At 33.6% G+C, this 23,264-nt stretch overlaps 1 protein-coding gene across 1 annotated transcript; it reads right to left on the reverse strand.

Annotated features, from left to right (window-relative positions):
- Window positions 1-9,729: 9,729 nt before the first annotated feature.
- On the reverse strand, window positions 9,730-10,836 carry LOC104234867 (uncharacterized). The gene is made up of 3 exons (XM_070153473.1): window positions 10,630-10,836; window positions 9,970-10,026; window positions 9,730-9,885 (listed from the first exon to the last, which is right to left on the reverse strand). The coding sequence occupies exons 1-3, from the start codon at window positions 10,834-10,836 to the stop codon at window positions 9,730-9,732; spliced, it is 420 nt and encodes a 139-aa protein (XP_070009574.1).
- Between the last annotated feature and the right edge of the window lie 12,428 nt (window positions 10,837-23,264).

Consider the following 23,264-nt stretch of genomic DNA (forward strand, 5'->3'; position numbering starts at 1 on the left):
AAAAAATTCAAAAATAAAATGATTTTTCTTTGGTGTGCAATTTTGTGATATTTTGTGATATTTTGAATAATTATTTGTATTTGTCTGTGCATGTTTATTTGCTAAATTAATAAAAAATACTAAAATATGTCGCCTTTCTTATGTAAGATTTAATTCTACAATTGTTAGTAATTAAATTTGTTTTACAAAAAATAAAAATTACAAAAATAGGCATCGTTTGCATTTTTAGCATTTAATGTCCAAATATACAATTTTATGCTTAATTATTACTTAATTGTGCGTTAATTGTTATTGGGAGTTAATTTGCGCTTTTATAACTTAATTTAGTTCTTAATAATAGTTTAAGTATTTTTATAATTTAGTTTTAGAGAAATAAAAGAAGAAAAGAGAGCGAAAATATAAAGAAAGTCGGAATTGGGCCTCTTCTTCGATTTCAAGCCACAGGCCCAAAAAATGGCCCAATCTTCCCTACGACCCAGTCCATTTCGAACTGGGTCGACCCAGTCCATAACCCAAAAGACCCAAACCCCTTTGTCTTATATTTTACAAAACAAAACAAAACAAAAAGAAGACAAAAACCCTAAAAGTCTAAACCATCCACCCCCCCTCTCTTATCTTCTTCTTCTTCCTCAAGCTCACCTTCCTCCCAACCATGGCTGCCCGGCAACCATCCTCCAAATGATCAGTCCAAGCGCCGGAAAACCAGACCCCTCCACCGTCCGCCATTGACGAGCAACGTTGTTGCTGCGTTTTGCTCGTCGACCAGCTCAAACCTTACGTCCAAACACCCCTCGACGGACAGCTGCTTCATCGTCAACCTCCCCATCGCTGTTCTGCCGATGTTGCTTCTTCTCCTCGTCGTCCCCGTCGTCGGACAGCTGCTGCCATGGTCGCCGCTATTGCTGCCGCGATGTTGATGCTGCCGCGACGCTGCTTCTTCCCCTCCATCTTCACATCGAGCTGCTCGTCACCGCTGCTCACGTTTCTGCCATGGACGAGCAAGCTTGATGCTGCCATGGCCAGCTGCGGGCTGCTGCTCCTTTCCCTCCGTCTTCTTCGTTTGGTCGAGGGTTTTTCGTCGAGTCAAGATCCTTGTACGTCGTGAGTTCATCGTCAAGTTCGTTGTTTGTTTGGTCGTTATTCGTCGTTTCAATCCGGTTAGTAGTTTTTTGAATTTTACTTTGTCCGTATTTTGTTTTGATATTTTTTCAAATCTAAAATCGGCGAATGTTTGTTTTGTTCATGTCTATGGTTAGATATTTGATTTTTGGTTTTGTTCATGTTCATGTTGTTTGTTAAATTAATTTTCAGATTTCAAAATAGAAGTTTAATTAGTTGTTTTCATATTCATTTCATGTTTGTATTATTGTTTAAGTGAATATTTGTTAGTTTGATGTTTGTTAGATTCAAATTGAAATTTAATTAACTATTTCTTCAATTTGTTTCATGAGTTTATGTATTGTTAGAAATTGTTAATATTGTTAAGTTCAAGCTTAAGTTCATAATTGTTTATTCGTCGATCTTGTTATTTGTCTAAAAAGAATTTAGTTGTGTTAAAGGAATATATTGATTTAATCGTTTAATCCGTCATGTTTGTTGTGTTAAAATAGATTCATTCATGTTCATACTTTGTTTGGATGATCTTGAATCCGAATTTTGTATAGTTTGATTTCTTGTTTACCATTTATGATTATTTCTTGAATTGTTCTCATAATCTTGTTTAAAGTTTAATATAAGAATTGTTTGTTGTAATGTTGTTAGAATTGATTTTAAGTTCAATATGATTGAATTTAGAAATCTTCATACTTTGTTTGTTGTTGTTGTTGAATCCGAAAATAGGATTGTTTGTTGCTAAAATATTGTTCAATCAAATTTTAGTTGTTCTTTGTTGTTCAATTTGTGTTCATGTGATTTGTTGTTGAAATGTTGTTAAAATCGTGTTCATGTGATATTGTTGTTATGATGTTCATCCGTGTTCATATTGTTGTTAGAACATTGTTAGAAATTGATCATATTGTCTATATTTTGGTTAAGTTTGATTAATTGATGTGTTATAGCTGATGGGTAGTTTGGTAATTTGTAGTACGTTCAGGGGTAGTTTGGTAATTTCAGTAAGGTCGTGAGGGGTAGTTTAGGAATTGTACATTTTGAAATTGTTTATTTGAAGCATGGGGGACAAAATAAAATGGGGTGGGTTGTGATATGGTTATTTAATATAAAGGGGGGACAAGATTTAATTTAAAGGGGGAATCTTGCATTATTTTATGTTAGGCATGGGGGACAAAATGAAATGGGGTGGTGTGATATGTTTATTTAATGTAATGGGGATGAGTGGGAAGATAATGGGTTGGGTAGAGAAAAAGTATTGATTTTAATTAATTGAAAGGTTTATGGGATGAGTTATATATGTGAAGTCTTGAAATCAAAAGGGGAGAGAGAACATAAGAGAAAACAGACAGAAAAACACACACAGATAGAGAGAAGAACAGAAAGAAAATAAGAGAGAGAAAAAAGGGCTGAACATTTAGGAGAGAGAAAATTCCGAAAAATATTTAAACTTAAAAAATAAAAAAGAATAAAAAAAAATCTTCTGCTTTCTTTCATTGTTTGAAATCAGAATTAATTGTTGTTTCATCAAAGCTTGAAGCTTTTGTTTTTTTTGGGATTACTGCTCCACTGATTTGCAAACTCTGTTCCTGGGTTGTTACTGCTGCTGGACTGTTGTTGATGTGCTGTATTGTTATTACTGCTGCTGATTCTCATCTTCATCTTCTTTTGTTTCCAATATCAGGTACACAACTGTAATTTTGGCATTTTGTAAGCCGAAATGAAGAATGGAGTGTTAAATTTTTAATTTAGTTTTAATTTATTATTATTCATGTATTATTATTCTGTAAATCACTGTCATTTGGCATAATTAGGCATGCTATAGCGATATATTAAATAACGCCTTAACCGGATTATTAGGAAATATATTTAAGCCTGATTACTAATTAAAACTGTTTAATAATCAAAATAGAAGAAATAACGTAAAAAATGGCGTTATTGAATCAGTTTGGCAAAAATTGACTGAGTTCCTTATTCATAAGGTTTTTTGTCAACGTAAGGTTTTTTGTCAACGTTAAGTTAATCGGAATCATGTAGTTAATTTCAGTTAAAACATGAATTAGTTTGCCAATCAAGTATTAGGACATGATGTGAATTAAAACAAGGTTAGTTAAGGTTAAATTGTTTAATTTTTAGAAATATGGTTTAGTAACCAAGCTTTTTTTCCAATTTTCAGTATTTATAAATAATTAATTTCAATAAGCTTAAGTCATACTAACAATATGAATTTTAATCCAACTATGGGATAATTAGTTTTTTTTTATTTTTTGACAATTCCATGTTGTTTGTAATTATTATTTTAGTAATATTACTTTCCATTAATATTCGTTTTAAATTAGTAATTAATATGTTATTTTTAAGTATGTAGAGATTGACTTCATAATTATATACAAACTTAGTAATAATAAAGATGTAGTCATTAAAGGGTATTCCTAAAAATAAGGGAGGATCTCGCTAAAAAATAAATAAATATAAATAATACAAAAAATTGCAGTCCTCCAATCTTTTTTTTTAATATAAGAAAATACCTAGATTCCGAGATGGGCGATTTAGTAAAATTCACAATCCTACATAATAGTATCATAACGCGTAGTATTTTGGCGCATATTTAATAAGGTTATTTTCTTAAATACGGGTGTACATTTATGTAACCCAAATCACGATCTTGACGAAGTCAAAATGCGTCAAAAAATCACGTGTGCACTGGTTGTGGCGTGGTTCGAGATGCGTTTTCACGACGTTGCAATTTTGTATAAAATAAATAATGATAAAAGCGGTTTTAAAAGTTAAATTTGCATATAAGTTCTTAATTGTTTAAAAATCAGATAAATGAGCCAAATATGACAATTGAGCGACCGTGCTAAAACCACGGAATTCGGGAATGCCTAATACCTTCTCCCGGGTTAACAGAATTCCTTATCCGGATTTCTGGTTCGCGGACTGTAATATAGAGTCATTCTTTTCCTCGATTCGGGATTAAAATTGGTGACTTGGGACACCCTAAATCTCCCAAGTGGCGACTCCGAAATAAATAAATAAATCCCGTTTCGATTGTCCTTTAATTGGAAAAAACTCCCTTGCATCCCCCCGCGGGGGCGGAAAAAGGAGGTGTGACAGTTATAGTTAAATGTCTGTTCATATGTCCAAATGTTTAGTTGATTTGTTTTGAATTTTTGTGTCGACTGTTCTGTCCTTGCCCGGACCTCTCATGTGGTCGAATCTCTTTTGCTATTCGTTGATGAGTGTATGTGTTTAACAAAGTAATCGATTGAAATAAATTTCGATCGATTGATTAGTTCCCAGGGTCATTTCTTGGTTTGACAGTGCAATCTGAACCCCTTGTTCAATACTGTTCGATTCCGATTATTAGCTGTTGATTGTATGTGTTGTAATTCGCGTAGTCGATTCAATATATGTCGTCAATTAGTTTTAGCCTTGAATGGTAATAATTTGATTCAGGTTATTTATTTTCTGCTGAAGCTTTGTTTGAATCCAATTAAGAATTGAGTATAGTTGCTTGTTAGTGTGCTTGTTTGAATCAGAAATCACCTAAGGATTGGATAGCTGTTAGTGTTAGCAAGGATTACAAATTGTAGTTCAATTTAATAGCATGTATGCTCACTTTTGACTCTGGGCAGCATGTGTTTGGTCAGAAGTTAGGGAATTAGAATAATTGGACAGCATGTGCTGTCAGGATACATTCCTGCTGCCCATGTTTGGTTTAGTTTAATAAAATGATAAAGCATTTTAATAATGAAAAGAGGTTTTTGTCAGGGGAATCTCATGGGAGGGGGCTTTATTTTAATCTGTTTGAGTGGAAAGAACAGCAGGAGAACATGGGAGGGAATTGAGTTTGTTTAACAGGATATTTGAATGGGTTGATGCTAGGATAAATAGAGAGGTTTTCCACTGGTTTGGGGGGGGGGGGCAGAAGCTAAAAAAAACTGGAAAAGAGAGTAGAGAGTTGAAGGGAGTTCTAAAAAACCAGAAAAGATATTTCTGAAAAATCAAAAAGGGAGAAGAAAAACCCAGGCTGTTTCATTGAAGTTGAAATTCTGTTTTGCCTCACCCTCTTTCTCTGTTTGAAAAAACCAGAAATTGTGTGCCATTATTGTCGGATTCACCTATTACTGCCTGTTGATTAACATTGGTATTTCGGAGTCCCAACTGAGTCTGCTTGAGTATGATTGTTTGGGTACTGGGTATTTGTTTCATTGGACTATTTCTGTGTGGTCCATCTGGGGTTTGATTCTGCCCTACTGTTGCTGCTGTCAAATTTTTGCTGCTGCCATTTCTCTTTGTTGCTGTTGCTGACTTCTCTACCTTCTGCTTCTTCTTTTGCATTTCAGCATCCAGGTACACACTTCTGAAACTATGGGTTGATGTAAGCTTGAATTGGAAGTTGAATTGAAATAAACAAAGAAATGAAATGTTCACATGCTTTCCCAATGTCTGTGCTCAAGATGTAGTAATAGGATGAATGATAAAGTAGTTCGTGGTTGTTTAGGTTCATCCCAATTGTATTTACTTTGCATGAATTGGAACGTACTCGAACTCGATTTTGGGACTGTTAAATAGTACAGTGCTAGATCAATTAGACATATGTCCATGTGTTTTAGCATTTTAGTTTGGTTGGTGATGATAACATAACACAGAATATTAGCAGGCATTTGTATGTATCCCGTTGGATCTTTGAACTGTTTTACCATGGCCCGATCCAGTTTGATTTTAACGCATATTTCAAGCAAATTTTCATATTACGTTAGTTAATGACAATGGATTAACCATTAATGTCAACTCTCTTGTTTGAATTCCCTGTTTCAATATAGGTTTAATAGTGTAGTTTAATAATTAATGTTAGCATCGGCTCACCATTTAAATAAAGCGGCTATTAATTTTATAGAATCAGCAGGTTTTACATATTTGGGAGTACGAATCAATGGTGCGGGGTTAAGAGCTTTAATCTAATAAGCGTGAATCTAGCAAGATTGTTAAAATTTAGATCTAGTAAACTTTCAAATAAGCACTAAGACTCAAGGTTGATGTTTATTTTGAATAGTCAAAAACAATTATTGGTCTATCCACATAATTATGTGAAGCTAACCTAGTTATAGAATAATTAATCTTCTTTGAATATATTATTTTGTCGATTTTTGTATTTATTTATATTTCAAATTTTAAGTAACATTCCCTTCTGTTGACATTTGTCTTAATCTAGTATGTGATATGTTATGTTTGTAGCACGTAACTAAATAAGACTTTCCTTTATTTTTAGAAACAAAATTAATAGAAATGTAGTCACTTTAGGATATCCTTCTAAAATAACGGGACGAGCCTCGCCAAATAAAAAATGTAAATTGTGGGGCCCTCAATAATTGGTCATAGTAAATACTTAGAAGTTGGGATGGACTGTTTGGTGAATGTCGCTGCCTTCCCCAAAGATAATAACACGTTAGACTCTTTAGGCGCGACTTAATTAAATTACATTCTTAAATTCGGGTGCGCATTTATGTGACCCAAATTCAAATCTCAACGGAATCGAAATATGTTAACAACTACGGGTGCGTTGATTGTGACGTGGTTCGAGATGCATTTTCACGGTGTTGCAATTCTATAAAAACAAATGATAATAATAAAAGCGGTTTAAACTTAATAAAAGCACATAAGTCACAACATGTATTCAAATCAGATATTTAGCCATTATAACAATTTAAGCGACCGTGCTAGAACCACGGGATCCGAGGGTGCCTAACACCTTCCCTCGGGTCAACAGAATTCCTTACTTAGAATTTTTGGTTCGCAGACTTCATTTGGAAAAGTCAAAAATTTCCTCGATTTGGGATTCAAGATAAACCGGTGACTTGGGACACCAAAAGCTAAACCTTTTCCAAGTGGCGACTCTGAATTAAATAAATAATCTCATTTTGAATATTGTCACTTAAATTGGAAAAACTCCCTCGCGCATCTATCCCTCGGGGTGGGCGCGCAAAAAGGAGGTGTGACAGTTGTCAGTTGTATTCATATGTATTTATAGTTGCCAGTTGTATTTAAATGTATTTATAGTTGTTAGTTGTATTTATAGTTGTTAGTTATATTCATATATATATATATATATATATATATATATATATATATATATATATATATTTATATGTTATCAGTTGTATTCATATGTATTCATGTCAGTTGGCTTATGAAAAATGTGTTGTATTCATTTGTATTCAGTTCAGTTGTATTATGACATATTTGTTGTATTCAGTTTACTATAAAAATATGTGTTGTATAAAGTTGATTTTAGTTCTATTCATATGTATTCATGTCAGTTGTATTAATGAAATATGTGTTGTATTCAGTTGTATTTATATGTATTTTACATTTGTTAAATGCAGGGAATTAAGCTGTTTGTGAAAAAATAGCCTATATTTGCACCGCATATCAGTGTATATACTAACACTGACATATTCTCTAAGCTAAAAGAAAATCTTTCGCCAGAGCAGTACAACCAACTGGGTAATACTTGTTTTGGAAATTTCCTTCGCTGCATAGTTGAAAATGCAACATGTTTTTAACTGAATCTGTATGATGTATTTAATGGCATCATTATTCATGAAGTACTGCTGTATTTTAATGTATTATGCTGTATTTTCAAAGTTATCAGTAGTTTGTAACTAACATATGTATTACGGTAATATGAATTTTGCTGTAATAAAGGAAATTCACATGTATTTTTCTGTATTCAGCTATATTATTCAGTTGTATTCAGTTGTATTCTTTAATATGTATCTTTCTATATTCAGTTATATTCAGCTATATTTTTCTGTATCCAGCTGTATTATTCTTTAATATGTGTGATGTATTGGAGTAACACTATGTAATTAAATTTGTGTATAGCATATTGACGTCATATTCTACTATCTGAGAAAGAAGGGAAAGTACAACCAAAAAAGCAACTTCAAGTATGCAACTGTTGATTGAATATTCAAGACAAGAATCGCTAAAATCTTCGACAGGTATGCTGATACAGATAGTAATGCTAATGTAGCCAAAGAAGAGGATGTGGTATGTAAGTACATAAGGGGCTACAGATCGCTAGCTAATGTACCTTGGTATACGGTTGACAACGTCTTGATACCAGTCAACTTGAAGGATAAACTACACCGGATATTGGCTATTATCTCATATAAGGAGAGAGATGTATCAAAGTGTATGACTCGTACAGATCTGCAGGTCATGATGCCTATGTAGCTTCTGAGATAGATAAGCTAGCTAAGCTTGTACCTCTGTATCTATCAATCAGTGGCTTTTACAGAGATAGTCAAGGCATAGATTGGTCTACTTACTCAGCATACACTGACAAGTCACATACTGATCCCTTTGAAGTTGTTTTCATATCAAATCTGCCTCAACAGAAAGTTGGGAGCATGTATATATTCAATCATCATTCTTGTATCATTTTAAAAATCTAATTGTATGAATTATTTTTAATTGTTTCAATCAACATTTTTCAGGGATTGCGTGGTGCATGTTGCGGCATACGCAGAGTTTCTGAGCACTCTTGGTGAGATTCCACAAACAACATTTGATTCCAATCTACTTCGTCAAAGATATGGTGCTCTCCTCTGGGACTATGCTATGCGGAAGATAGACGCTGATGCTATAAGCGATAATGAAGCACCCTCAAAGATTGTTAGGAAAATCACGGAGTCAGATTCAAAGTTGCAGATAGTGTTAGAGTAGCTTTAGGTGAATGTTGTTTTTAAGTGAATACTGTTTTTTGAATAGTTTTTTGGTGAAGATGGTATTCAGATAGAAAAAATCATGTTTTAATCACTTTACCAACAGTGTTCATGTATGACAATTACAACTTTTCAATCTATGTTTCATTGTTTTGTTCATAAGTATTCATGCTTAATCTTCAGTTTATATTCATATGTATCTTACAGGATATAAGTATGTATTAATATTCAGTCACTTGGCTTGAACAGGTTAATATCAAAGTCAGAAACTGTATGTATATTGAACAAGTTATACGTATTTATTGAAATTGTTATATTATAGCTGAGTATATAGATGTATTCCGATGTATTCTGACTAGTTTTGTATATTTAACTCAGACACTGTCTATGATTGTATGTCTAAGTATATGTGGACAAGGTTGTATTCGATTGTATTCAACACAATACTACAACTAAATGTATGCAGAATCTAATCATGTTATATGTATTTATTGAATTTGTTATATTATAGCCGAGTATATAGTTGTATTCCGATGTATTTTGACTATATAACTCAGGCACTGTCTATAACAAATTGTCAAAGTATATGTGGACAAGGTTGTATTCGAATGTATCCAACACAGTACTGAAACTAAATGTATCTATAATCTATTCACGAAAGGCATTTAAGAATTTATTACTTGACAATTTCATTATAAGTATTGACAAATCGTTGGAGCACTAATACATGTCAGAGTGTTAACTAAATCCTACGTGGAGAATTTCTACATGTTCGCTTGTTATGTCCTCCCTGCCCACATATACTACATGAATGTTGATTTTTCGGCTGCAGCAATTCACTTAAAGGTTTATCGCACTTCTTCTTTGACCTTCCAGGAGGTCTTTTCTATGTGGGTGGTAATACAACCTCCTCTGCAACATGTGCTGGTATATTCCAGTCATTTTTGTCCGGTAGCGGATACACAGGCAAATTGTATGTCATTACAACAGAATTTGGTTTGTAATAGTTAGAGCAATATTCTTCTGGCATTAGAAACTTGTTCTTCAATATAACCCAAACATGTGGTCATGGTAATTCATCAACTTGGAACCTCCCACAAATATATTTTCTCTCTAACAGGCAGACGATGTAATGCTTCCCTCCATCGTTAACCATATGTAAGTATTCAGTTGATGGTACCACCTACATTTAAACATAGACCTATTAGTATTGAGCATATATAACTGAATTACCATATGTATAGTGCTGAATTACTCAGTTACATACAACTGAAATGTTTGAATACAGAAGAATACATCATATATTTAGACTGGCAGACTATAAACTATAATTACTCTTATCTTATGAATACAATGACATACATCAAAAATCTGCTGTACTTTAGGCAACTGAAGTGTAACAAAAACATTATAAGGCTACGACATGACAATACGTCTATATAAAAAAATCTGTATAATATAGATTTTTTGGTTGTATTTTGATGTATTCGAATAGTTGTATTTATAATGATTTTCAAAGTTCCCATCAGTGTTTTATTCTAATTGCAATGTCTTTATTTGTTGTATGCGTATGTATTATATTAGGACATATATTTCTATCAATGATATCTTACTCCAGTTGATTTTTACAGCATGTATTTAGTTGTATTCATATGTATTCATGTCAGATCTTCGATAAAATATGTGTTGTATGCAGTTGAATTTAGTTGTATTAACATGTATTCATGTCAGTTATTTCAGAAAACAATTAAGCTATATAATACAATGACATTAAAATAAAACTTACAGTCATGCATATAGACATTGCCTCATTCAAAGTCAGCATCTCTTGGTATTTTTTCCCAAGCGTTGTGTATGTCTGTGTAGCTTCTTTGTGGTTACTACAATTCCAACGTCCAAACATCTTCCTAACTTCTTCGAGGAAGTCGTATATTGGCAATTCCCTTGCTGACACTAGTGCGGCATTGATTGACTCAGCAATATTTGACGTCATTGTTCATCCCCTGTTAACAGGTGCATACAACCTAGCCCACTTTTCGTATCCAGCTAACTCCAAGTATTCTTTCACCCTAATATCTACCTTCTCCACCTTCTCCATCAGACTGTCAAATTCAGCTTGTGTGTATGCTTTTGCCATCGAGAAGTATATCTCGTTCAACTTGGCATGGCTCTTTTTGAATTTCTTATATACGTTGTTCCATAGATGCCATATACAAGCAAAATGCAATACATCTGGATACACTCTCGATACAGATTTAATGATACTCTCATTTCTATCTGAAAAAATGCACATGTTTTCCCTGTCACCGTATGCTATCTTGAATTGCTCAAAGAACCACGTCCAAACAGCATCGTTCTCTGAATCAATAATGTAAGCACGTGATTTTTGCCCTATGAAAGAATTACTCCCCAAAAATTCAAAATAAAATAATTTTTCCTTGGTGTGCAATTTTTGAATTTTTGTGGTATTTTTGTATAATTATTTGTATTTTTGTCTGTGCATGTTTATTTGTTTAAAATAAAATATAAAAAATAATAAAATATGTCGCATTTTCGTTTAGTATTTATTTAAGTTTGTTTTACAAAAATAAAAAAAATCATATAAAAAAAATATAATAATAATGAACGTTGCATTTTAGCATTTAACGTCTAAATTGTGCGATTTTATCGTTAATTGCTATTTAAATATGCGATAATAGTTATTTGGAATTAATTAGTATTTTTTGATAAGTTAATTTAGTTTATAACTTAATTTAGAATTTTAGTTTTATTAATTAGAAAGTAAAAGAAAATAGAGCAAAAAATATAAAAAAATCGGAATTGGGCCTCTTCTTCAATTTCAAACCACAGGCCCAAAGATACCCAACCTTCCCCATGACCCAGTCCATTTCAACCCGGGTCGACCCGGTCCGCCCCATAACTAAACCACCCGCCCAACCCCTTTTCTTCATTTTCATTTTTTGTATTCCCCAAACCCTAAAGAACCTACCTGCCCCCTCCCTCTTCTTCTTCTCCAAAACCAAACCCCTCCAAAACCTAGCAGCCATAGCTGCCCCCTTCATCCCTCTCATCTTCTGCGAGCTCTACCACCCCAACACCATCTCCTTCACGTCCGAACGATCCCCGGCAGCAACTAAGCGACCATCTCACTGCCATCACCACTGTCCGTCGACCACTAAAGCAGATCGCGTTTCTGCAGCGTTACCACTATTGCGCTCCAGCTCGCTTCTGTTCCTTCTGCTACATCCAGCCATGGACGAGCTTCATCGTCTCATTACTGCCATGGCTGCATCTTCAAGCTCGAGAGCCTCGTCTTCCAGCTCGTTGCTGCTGCGCTGCTGCTTCACTTCATCGTCGCTACTGCTGCCTTCTGCTACGACCAGCCATGGATGACCACCAAAGCTCCCATGTCCATCTAGCATGCGCAGCAGTAGCAGCTGCTACTGCTTCACCACCTCTTCGCCTTCTGCTTCGTTTTTCAAACGACACCAAACGACCATCTTCTTCGATGGTCCGTTCGTGGTCGTCTTCGGCGTCGAGTTATTTTGGTGCGATAATTATTTCCGGGCAGATTTGTTTTCGTTCGAGTTCATCGTCGTTCCGATCCGGTTAGTTGGTTTAAGTTTTGTTTCTGTCCGTAATTTGTTTGATGTGTTCGGATCTGAAATTAGATATGTTCGATATTAGTTTCGTGTTTATCATTTTGTTATTTTCTTCAGTTTGTTTCATTTTTTCTTGTTTATTATTTTTAGGTAGAAATTGATTAGCTTAATTATAATATTGCTAGATTTAAGTTGAAGATTCAATTAATTATTTTTCAGTTTGTTTTATTAATTTAAAAGGATTTAATTTTAATATAGAAGAGTGTTAGTTTAAATCGCTTGAATCCGAAATTAGTATAAGTTTGATTTTCTTGTTTGTTGTTTATCATTTATGATTATTTCTTCAGTTTGTTTCATGATCTTGTTTAAGTTTAATATAGAAATTGTTGGTTGTAATGTTGTTAGATTTAATTTTAAGTTCAAATGATTATTGAATTTAGAAATTTGAATATACTTATTTGTTTGTTATTGTTGGTGAATCTGAAAATAGGTTTGTTGTGTAAAAACATTGTTCAGTCAAAATAATTCAAGTTGTTTCTTTGTTGTTCATCATATAGTTTGAGTTTGTTCATAAAATCTGATTAGGAATTGGTTATAGCTGCTATATTTTGGTTAGAATTGATTAGTTGAACTTGTTATAGCTGACGGGGTAGATTGGTAAATTACAATATTTTCAGGGTCAAAATGGTAATTTCAGTAAGGTCAGAGGGGTATTTTTGGAATTAAAATTCTGAACAATTATTTATTTTGAGTGCTCTGTCAATTAGGATTAAAATAATATTAAAATAATCAATAATGGGGGGACAAGATATAATGGTGGGGAATAATGCAATTATTTAATATAAGCATGGGGGACAAGATATAATGGAGTATTTGTTTAATATAGTGGGGGATAAAACATTAGGTAGTGAGATTAAAAGGGGGATGAGTGGGAAGATAGTGAGTTTTATGTTTAAAAATGCTGAAAGATGGTAATAAAGAGGGGACTTGATCAGATTTTTAGAAAAAGAAGAAGAGGAGAGAAAAAAAAGAGACAGAAAAAAGAGGAGAGAAAAGGAAGAAAAGGAAGACAGAAGAAGGAGAGATAAAAAAAAAGCTGAATATTGAAGATAGAGAGAAAATTCCGAAAATACTAAGACTCCAAAAATAAAAATAAAAACATTCTGGAAATTAAAAGAAGAATAGTATACACCCGATATACAATTTAAATATTCTGATATACGGATTCAGAAATTAAGGGTTGAACAGTCTTTCAAATCTGAAAAGATTCCTTTGGCTTCTGTCCGTTGATTGTTGTCGATGTTTCTGGATTTTTATCTTGATTTTAAAATCGGTCACTAGTTTCTCGTTGCTGGTTGTTACTGGTTGTTGGGGTTGCTGTTGTTGTATGCTACTGAATTTCTGTTGATCTCCCTTTTCTTTTGCTTCCAATATCAGGTACACAACTGACACGCTGGTTACTGTAAACTGAAATATGAAGCATGAATATGAAAATGAAGAGTTGAAGTTCTAAATTTATTTTAATTATATTCTGAATTTTATTTGTATATATAAATTATTTAGCTTACAAAAATCAGAATCATGTAGCTATTTAATATATATAGTGGAACATCTGACGATAGCTTAACGGATGAACTATCTATATATTGCCTAAAAATAAATAAATGGTGTAGTAACTCCGTCTAGTTAAAAATCAAACGAATAGACCATTTCGGAACTTGGTAGGAATATTGTTTAGATAAATAATATTGGTTAATTTCAGCATGTAAATGGTTTAGAATTAAAATTAGATTGCTAAGTTTTTTTTTAATTTGACAAACTGTGAGTATGCTTAGTATAATGTAACTAGGTAGTAACATGTGAATAAGATGGCCCAGGTCTAGTTTATGCCATACACGTTGAGCCTGGGCCCGCATTGACAACAGATTGCCCCGCTTGCATCATTTTTAGAATTTATGAATCATATTCGAAACCCAAATATAACAACTCAAGCGTGTAAATAAATTAAGACCTTTTTCTCTTTCATTTTGTAGAGACAATTTTAATAGAAAAAATGTAGGCACTTTAGGATTATCCTTTTAAAATAAATGAGATGAGCCTCGCCCAATAAAACACACAAATTGCGGGGCCCTCGATAAATGTTTAATTAAAATTACTTAGACTTCGGGATGAGCCGTTTTAGCAAAATTCCACGGCCTTACCCAGAAATAATAATACGCTAATTGTTGTAGGCGCGCATTTTAATAATCTTACCCTCTTAAACTCGGGTGCGCATTTATGCGATCCAAATCCAAATCCCAAAACATTGAATAAAAATGCGTTCCGGATCGCGGGTGCATTTCATGTGACGCAATCCAAAGACATGTTTTTAAACGATGTTCATATTCTTTTAAAATATAATAATAAAAGCGGCTAAAGGATAAAATTTGCACATAAGTTATAATATGTATTATATCAGATAATCAAGCCGAATATAACAGTTGAGCGACCGTGCTAGAACCACGGAACTCGGGAATGCCTAACACCTTCTCCCGGGTTAACAGAATTCCTTATCCGGATTTCTGGTTCACGGACTGTAATACAGAGTCATTCTTTTCCTCGATTCGGGATTAAAATTGGTGACTTGGGACACCCTAAATCTCCCAAGTGGCGACTCTGAAATAAACAAACAAATCCCGTTTCGATTGTCCTTTAATTGGAAAAAAACTCCTTCACCCCTCGCGGGGCGGAAAAAGGAGGTGTGACAAATAACACCATATGCTAGTGGCAATATATGACCTGTAAAGACAGTTGAATACATATTTTTAAAACATGTATTTCAATCTTTAAAATATTAACAGATTTTATTATAATTCATGTACTCACCTGCACCATCCAACGTGATTGCCGAAACGAATGTCCCGGTGTAGTAAGATTTTAGGTGACTTCCATCCACAACAATAATGGGTCTACAATGATCAAACCCCTTAATAAAGGCATACAAAGATATATACACGTACATGAATTCATTTTTGGGCGATTTTACCACTCTGATGTGGGAACCTGGATATGTCATATCCATTGTATATAAGTATCTTGGTAATTTTTTGTATGAATCAGTCGGTTCACCTCTCAAAAAATTCATTGCCTTTTCTTTAGCCCTCCACGCCAATGTGTAGCTAACATATACACCTAAATCTGATTTCACATCATCAATAATATCCTTTGGGGTGTATTTCCTCTTATGATTAGTAAGCTTAGGCCTAATCATACCACCTATAAGGCTGCTACTTGCCTGCCGCTGGTCATACACCTTGTCCTTCAGCGGACATGTATGGTTATCAATGAACTCTCTCACTTTGAATAGTTCTGATTTGTTAATGCTTGAAGCCTTAAACCTCCATTCACAATCTTATGACATACATAATAATGCATAGTTGCAAAGAATTAATCATTATACATATAATTAGCATACATGTTTACAAAAAAATGCACTCATATACACACAAATACAATCTGACATGAATACATTCTGACATCTATATATATAAATTATTATACAACTGAATTCAATTATAGTTATATGTATTTAAATAAAATGAATACAACTGAATACAATTATTGTTATATGCATACACTTAAAAAGGACAGTAAACAAAATACGAAAATACTTAAAGACACTATAATGTAATTATACCAGTAAAATACATATAAATACATGTATTTAAGGACCATAAACAAACATATGTTAAATACATCAGTGATGATCAATTGGAAATCCACAAATATGCATAAATACATCAATGTTTAACTTACAGCTCGAACATAATACAAAATACAAAAAAAAAAAATACACGCAAACCTGACAACATTAGACCTATCAACCTGGAATTGAAACCTTTCAGATATAGCATAATTCTCCATCACCTCTTACAATGTAGCCTTATCCTTATATACTTGTCCAACAATAACCTCCCTTTGATTAGTTTTTGAAATTATCAACAAACACCCCAAATTGCTTCTCCTGAATTGACAAGATCTAGAGCAAGCGTAGCATCTGTACCGAAATCATACCTTTGGAGTGATTCGTCTATTTGCACAATATCTCCTTCACTTAAACTACCATAGGATACAAGTTCTTTTCAATCGTTGTTATGCACAAAGGATATATCCCGAATTCTCTATTCTCTTTTTTCAACTCTACATACACCCTGTAACCCATGTCATTGTGTATTTCCATTGGCGTCCTATTCCCTTCTACTTTGTATTGAATTTTAATGGACTTTGTGCTCAAATCTATGCCCAGTTGATTAGAATTGAAGAAACCAAATCATTATACGACGCATACTCCTTTATCAATAATCCCTCAATTGAAAAATTGATGTAATTTCCCTCATCGTTCCACTTGCCAGAATGACGCAACAACACTGTTAAACTTGCCATATGTATAATAGAACTATACTGTATTTTGTATACAATTGTATCAATCGTAATTTTCTGTGGTTGAATTGAGAACTGCGAACAGAGAAAAGGAAGAAGTGAATGGAAGAACTGCGAACATATGTTACTCTTGTTTTCGCTAATTTTTTTGTTGAATCGTGAATAGAAGAATACAGATTAATGGGTAATAGTTTTTGTTCGTTGAGTTAAATTAGGATAATATCAGATGATTTGATTTCCTTTCCGTTTTTAACTAGTTCAAACCTTCCAGGTTTTACGCAAATACGTTACTGTATTCACGATAAGGCCGCATGAGTACAGTCAAATACATATCAACCTTAGCTGGAATTCCCTTTTTAACGCCTATTTTTGCTATTGTATTAATGAATATAATAGCTTAAATACATCAAATACATTGTATAACCACATAAAAGGTATCTATAACACATAATATAGTAAAAGGTATCTATAAATGGCTAATTAGACCTAAAAGATGGTGCTTTATGAAAAATTCTCTTGTTTAATTCTTCCGCTAGCTTAACGACCGTCATAGTGCTTTCTTTTTTGGGTATTATCATTTTTAGACTGTGCTAGAAACTATTTATATTTGGTAGTCAAAAAAGTATATAAAATTTGTATAATTGTTGTATGTAACATACAGAATATATATATATATACACACAAAAAAAAATATACAAATTTTATTATAGCGGCTATACAGTGTCATTTTTTTCCTTTTTCTCTTATTGCACGAAGAAGATATATCACCCATTTGGCTAAGCTTCTAAAATTAATTTATTTAAAAAGTTTTTTCTTAAAAGTATTTTAAGAAAAAGTACATTTGATGAGAAATATTTTGTGTTTGGCTAATTAATTTGAATTGTACTTTTAAGCATCAGTTAACATTTTTTGGCTTCTCAAAAATTGCTTTTGCTTATACTTAAAAATACTTTTTCTTGTAGAAAAACTTAGTGGGTGTTTAGACATAAGAATTGTAAAATTTCAAAAAATGGTGAAAATTCTTTTCAAGTGAAAACACTATTTGAAATTTAAAGTTATGTTTGGACATAAATATAATTTTGGGTTGTTTTTGAAGTTTTATAAGTGATTTGAGTGAAATTTTTGAAAAATAACTTTTTGAAATTTTTTCAAATTTCCGAAAATTTCCAAAATGCATCTTCAAGTGAAAATTGAAAATTTTATGAACAAACGATATTTTCGAAAAAAAGTAAAAAAAAAATTGAAAAAGGAAAAAATTTCTTTATGTCCAAATGAGCTCTTGATCAACTACCTTAATTTTGATAAAAAGATACTTTTCACCAAGAAAAAATACTTCGACCAAAAAGGCTTGGTTAAACACGCTAATCATTGACACAAAATTTATACGAGTATTTGTGTTGTCACAAGGGAAAAAACAAATTAATGAAGGCATAGGGCTGTAACTGGGGCAATGATTGAGCAAGAGAGGCAAACGGCGAATGGATGGTTCCTTGGAGAAAGTAATGGGAATGGATCGGAAAGGAGTGGGTGCGTAGAATTATAAATTAAATATAGTATTTAAATGTAAGGTGAAGACGCCTAACGTGGTAGGGAGTATGAAATGACACATAGCCAGACAATGGACCTTATGAGTATAATACAGCATGAGCAGTGGCTTGAAAGAATTGAATAGAAACAAAAAGAAGCTTCTAATAAGACACGCGGCATTCTTCCTCAAAGGTGAAAAAAGATATCAGTATAGATAAGTGTTTTTTTTTGGAGTTGATTATTCATTGGTGCTCGGAGAAAAGAAGAATGGAAATACATCGTTTGATCTTCATAATTTTGGCACAATATATTAGTTTGGCATCATATCTTTACGTGATATTTATTGAACATCTCATGTCTGAAGGATTGCGTATAAGTCATGTCCGGAGGATTGCGTATAAGTGTTCATAACACGTAACGGAAGACAATAATAATCATAGGCAGATTTTTTCATATTTTAAAATTTATTTACATATCAAAGATTGGATCTGAGACGTACCTGGTGAAGAGAGTCTCGTTTAAAAAATTTTCGATAATGTGAAGACTCTATGTGTATCCACACCGAGACCAATCCTTGCTATCAACTCTTTGATCAATGAAACCCGCGAACAAATTAAATGAAAAACATGTGCTGAAATTTTCTCAAAACTCCGGCAAATAATGCGACAAGAAAATTGATTTTCTTGTCAAGAATATATCTCTTAGTTTTTGGTTTCTTCAAAGAATTGTTTTTAATCATACACTTTCGCAAAGTATTTTGTTTCAAAGGAATCCCTACGACACTTTCCCATGACCCATTTTATAACATCACCTAAATTTATTTTCTATTGGTTAAGGTGGTGAACTACTTTGGGTACAAGTCTAGTTCCAAAAATAAACTTTGTAAAAGTTTTCCATTAGAAAAATATATCCCATTCCAAATGGAATTATATGTGCATGTTGGCAGCTAGTCCTTTGATGGACTTTAACGTGAATCCAATTCAACATTGGATTTCACAAGTAAGTTTCCATCAATATTTTATTACTATTTTATATAACATATCTTATATAAAATAAGTATTAATTATATATACCACATATATATTTTAACCAAGAGATACAATTTAATTTTCTATTCTAAATAGAAAAGTTCATTTTGTTCACAATATTAATTATATCTTCTGTGCTAGCAAAAAATATAATAATATTTTATTTGGACTAATAACTAAATCTATTTGACTAATTAAATTTCTTAATTTAATTATCAAATAATAAGTTAATTAATCATTTAGCAAAGATCAGAACACTCGTAAGTGTGCGACCCCGGAGGTTCAATACTAAACCGGTAGTAAATTAACCACATCAATATACTAATTAAGGGTGACATCTAACAACACTCCTAAACGACCGGATAGCATGAAGTGTACGATTTACTCTCAATAACCAGTAGAAGAATAATGTAGTAATTCTTTCTGCCCTTATAACTCTGAGTCACCCTAGGATATGGTTCAACTGTCAAATCCTAATAGGCGACTAACTATGTGTTCATGTCAAATATAATCAACCATTAAATGACTTAAGAAACACTTTTCTTCTTTTCATTCAATTGCCTTGGCCAAGGTCTTAATTTGGTCATTTATAATTGATGACAACATGGAGCTTAAACTCATTACCAAGAGTTGACAGATTCCATCTTGATCAATCACTAATTCTACAAGTATTCAATCGTGCCCAATACCCTTTCAACTATCGCCCTAGGGCTATAGGTGTCTAGTATTAAAGCGCAACAAATAACTTGTCAATTACTATGACGATCTCAGGTCAAAAGAAAATCTTACATGACATTCTTCAAGAGAATATCCTATTGACAGTTTATGGTAATTCTAACAATTAGGAATTATCCAATGAGTCGGTTCAATGATCATATCTCTATATGCATCATCTATATATGTGATTCAGTTAATGAGATCAACTAATTTTTATCCTATAAACACAATCACATAAATATTGATCTAACAGGATTACTAATATCCAAATTAATAATAAACCTACGATCAAGAACAAATTTAGATTAAATTGTAAGAGACTTTATTCTTATTATCATGATCTCTATCACGATGACAAATCTCAAAATTTAATCAAGGATCTTATCAAATTAATCAAACAATTAATAATAATGATAAAAGAATATCAAATGCCATATATTTTATATCAAATGACGTTCACAAAAATATGTTCAAATCATCAAATATGATATTGGATCTAGGGCATATCTACTATATCCCTAATAATATCTTCGTTAACCTTTTGTGTATCACTTTTTTTATATGTATTTTATATTTGATTGGTTTGCCACGTCAAAAAGATTAACATGTCATGTACTTTGATTCATTCGTAATTGTTAAATTTATGTTTAATAAGCACATTTTGACAACATAAAATTATTTACCCTTAAAATCGGATAACAATTAAACTTATAAGGGGTCATTTGGTATGAGGTATAAGAAGGTATAAGGGTGGTATAAAAATTTAATACCACTTTAATACTCTGTTTGGTTAGCAAATCAGGTATAAGTTATTCCGGTGTTAATTTTAACATAGGGATAACTTATACCTTATAGAAGGTGGGGTAATTAGCACCAGTATAACTTACACCTTCTTCTTAGAAATTATGCAATTGTCATTCTTAATACAACATACCAAACAATGAATAAACAACAATCCCAGCATAACTAATCACAACATAACTTATCCCAATATAACTTATACCGGCATAACTTATACTAGAATCAATCGTATTCCAACCAAACGACCCTTAAGTGGTTTAAAAGATATGTAATTTCGCCTAACACTAGTTGATAAATATGATGATTAATAGTAGAAATAAACAACAAAGTAAAGCAAATCAGTATTGAAATGCAATTCAGCCATCGAGCTAGGTCTCCCTCGAACTGAGTGAGTGAGAATAAAGTTATGAAATAAACTAATGAACAAGAGAGTATGAGAGGAAAAGAATATTGTATTGCCTTGATATGCCTGAATGTAAGATGGTTACAGAATGATTAGACCCCTCTTTATATAGTAGAGGAATCCTATTTATGGTACAATTCTAATTACAGAAGTAAATCCCATGATGGGCTAAATAACCGTTCTTGATTTGATCCGTTCCGAGATTTCCGCCATGATCCTCGTCCAGTCACGTATATCTCGCCTTTTTATGCTATCTTCGGTCTCGCTCGATGCCTATCCTGTTTGGCCTCGATCGTCACTGGTCTCGACCTCGACAGGTACTTCGAATTCCGAACTCGGTGTCTTATCCTCATACCTTGGTCTGATATACTACGGGGCCGATTCTTGATCTATCCCCTTGCTCTCGGTTAATTAGTGAAATCGGGTGGTCCCAGTTCTAACCTTATACAGATAGTCCCCTCATTTTTTGGAGTATACAAGAAACGAATTGAGTCCTTGACTTTTACCCCGATTTATCATGACGTCATCACCGTGACATAAGCGACTGAGGTGACCGAAACTTCCCGTAGGTGCAGTTCCCCAGGTCATTAATGTGTGTCACTTGATGGTCGGCCACTAATAATTTCGAACCGTCATCGTGAAACCCATAAATAGGCATTTTCCACTTTTCAAACTTTACTTTCAATCTCCCATGCGCTAATCTTCAAAACTCTTTGCATTCTTCAAGTTCTTCATCTGTATATCTACAAGTTTCATTGCTAACTTCTTTTTAAAACACCAAATACTATCAAATTCATCCTCCTTTAATCTCACAACCAAATGGCAAAAACGCCAAAGACAGTGCCATAAAAGGAAAAGGCTTCCTCATGAAGGCCCGTCGGCGAGGAGACTGCGGCGGAGCCATGCCCTGAAGAATTCTTTCCTCCATTGTGCTTCACTGATTCTAATTTTAAATTCAAAAAGACTTCCTCGATACCAGGACGATGTGATCCAATGTCGAGATACATATGTTCGATCTCCGATAAACTCCTCTCACAAGTTAAGAAAGATTGCAAGTGGGGCAACAAGCATGTGCCCACTCCTGAAGAATCGATTACCACCTATGTGGAGGGGTTCTTGAGTGTTTACACCTACAATTTCACGTTGGGTCCTCTAGATCTGATTATCGTGGACTTCTGAAAGAAGTACGAGGTCACCCTCGATCAAATTCATCCTTCTTTCTGGAGGATAGTAATACTGCTTCGATTTTTTATGAGCAAAGTCGAGGGGATTCCCTTCACCCTTGACCATCTCATTTGCCTGTATAGCCCCCGACTTTACTGGAGAGGATTAATAAAGATTCAACATCAAGCCAACAAGGCACCTTTGTCGAGCATAAGCGAGGATAGAGATCGGGCTTGGATTAGCCGGTTCATTCGAGTAAAGACCTCGGACTTAATCCCGCCCGAGTATATGCCCTTTCTCGGAAAGTGGAATATGAAACGTAAGTATAATTCTGTTCTAACTTTCTATTTATTGCCTTCGTTTCCTTATCAATGTTTTACTTGGTGCAGCCGTTACCTGGATGCCGGGAGTGGTTCCCCATCTCAAAATTTTGGGTTCGGAGCTTGGTATCGCAGTCGACACACACCAAGCGCGCTTTGCGTGACTTATCAAAGGGCCGATGGGAGGCCTGTTGCCATGGTAAGTTCCTCTCCTCAACTTAATAATTTGACCATTGTTCAGGTATTTTTCCGAGCTTACTTGTTCTTTACTTTTGCAGGTCTTGCGAATGAGGTGATGATGAGGCCCCTGTCTGGTGAAGAAGAAAACTGCATCCCCGCCCCGAAGCCGACAAAGGAAAGCAAGAGGAAAAGGGCTTCGACCTCTAAGGGACCAGAGCCTAAGAATAAAGCAGCTCGAAAGTCCAAGAAGAATGTGATTT

Source organism: Nicotiana sylvestris, chromosome 1 (genome assembly GCF_000393655.2).
Source record: "Nicotiana sylvestris chromosome 1, ASM39365v2, whole genome shotgun sequence".
Classification (NCBI taxonomy): domain Eukaryota; kingdom Viridiplantae; phylum Streptophyta; class Magnoliopsida; order Solanales; family Solanaceae; genus Nicotiana; species Nicotiana sylvestris.

Excerpts from the sequence above, each read along its gene's own strand:
- LOC104234867 (XM_070153473.1), bottom strand. The coding sequence starts at position 10,836 with ATGACGTCAAATATTGCTGAGTCAATCAATGCCGCACTAGTGTCAGCA. Across the intron at positions 10,027-10,629 it reads CAATGTCTATATGCATGACT|GTGGTACCATCAACTGAATA; the intron begins GTAAGTTTTATT and ends GTTTAAATGTAG. Across the intron at positions 9,886-9,969 it reads ATGGAGGGAAGCATTACATC|AACAAGTTTCTAATGCCAGA; the intron begins GTCTGCCTGTTA and ends GTTATATTGAAG.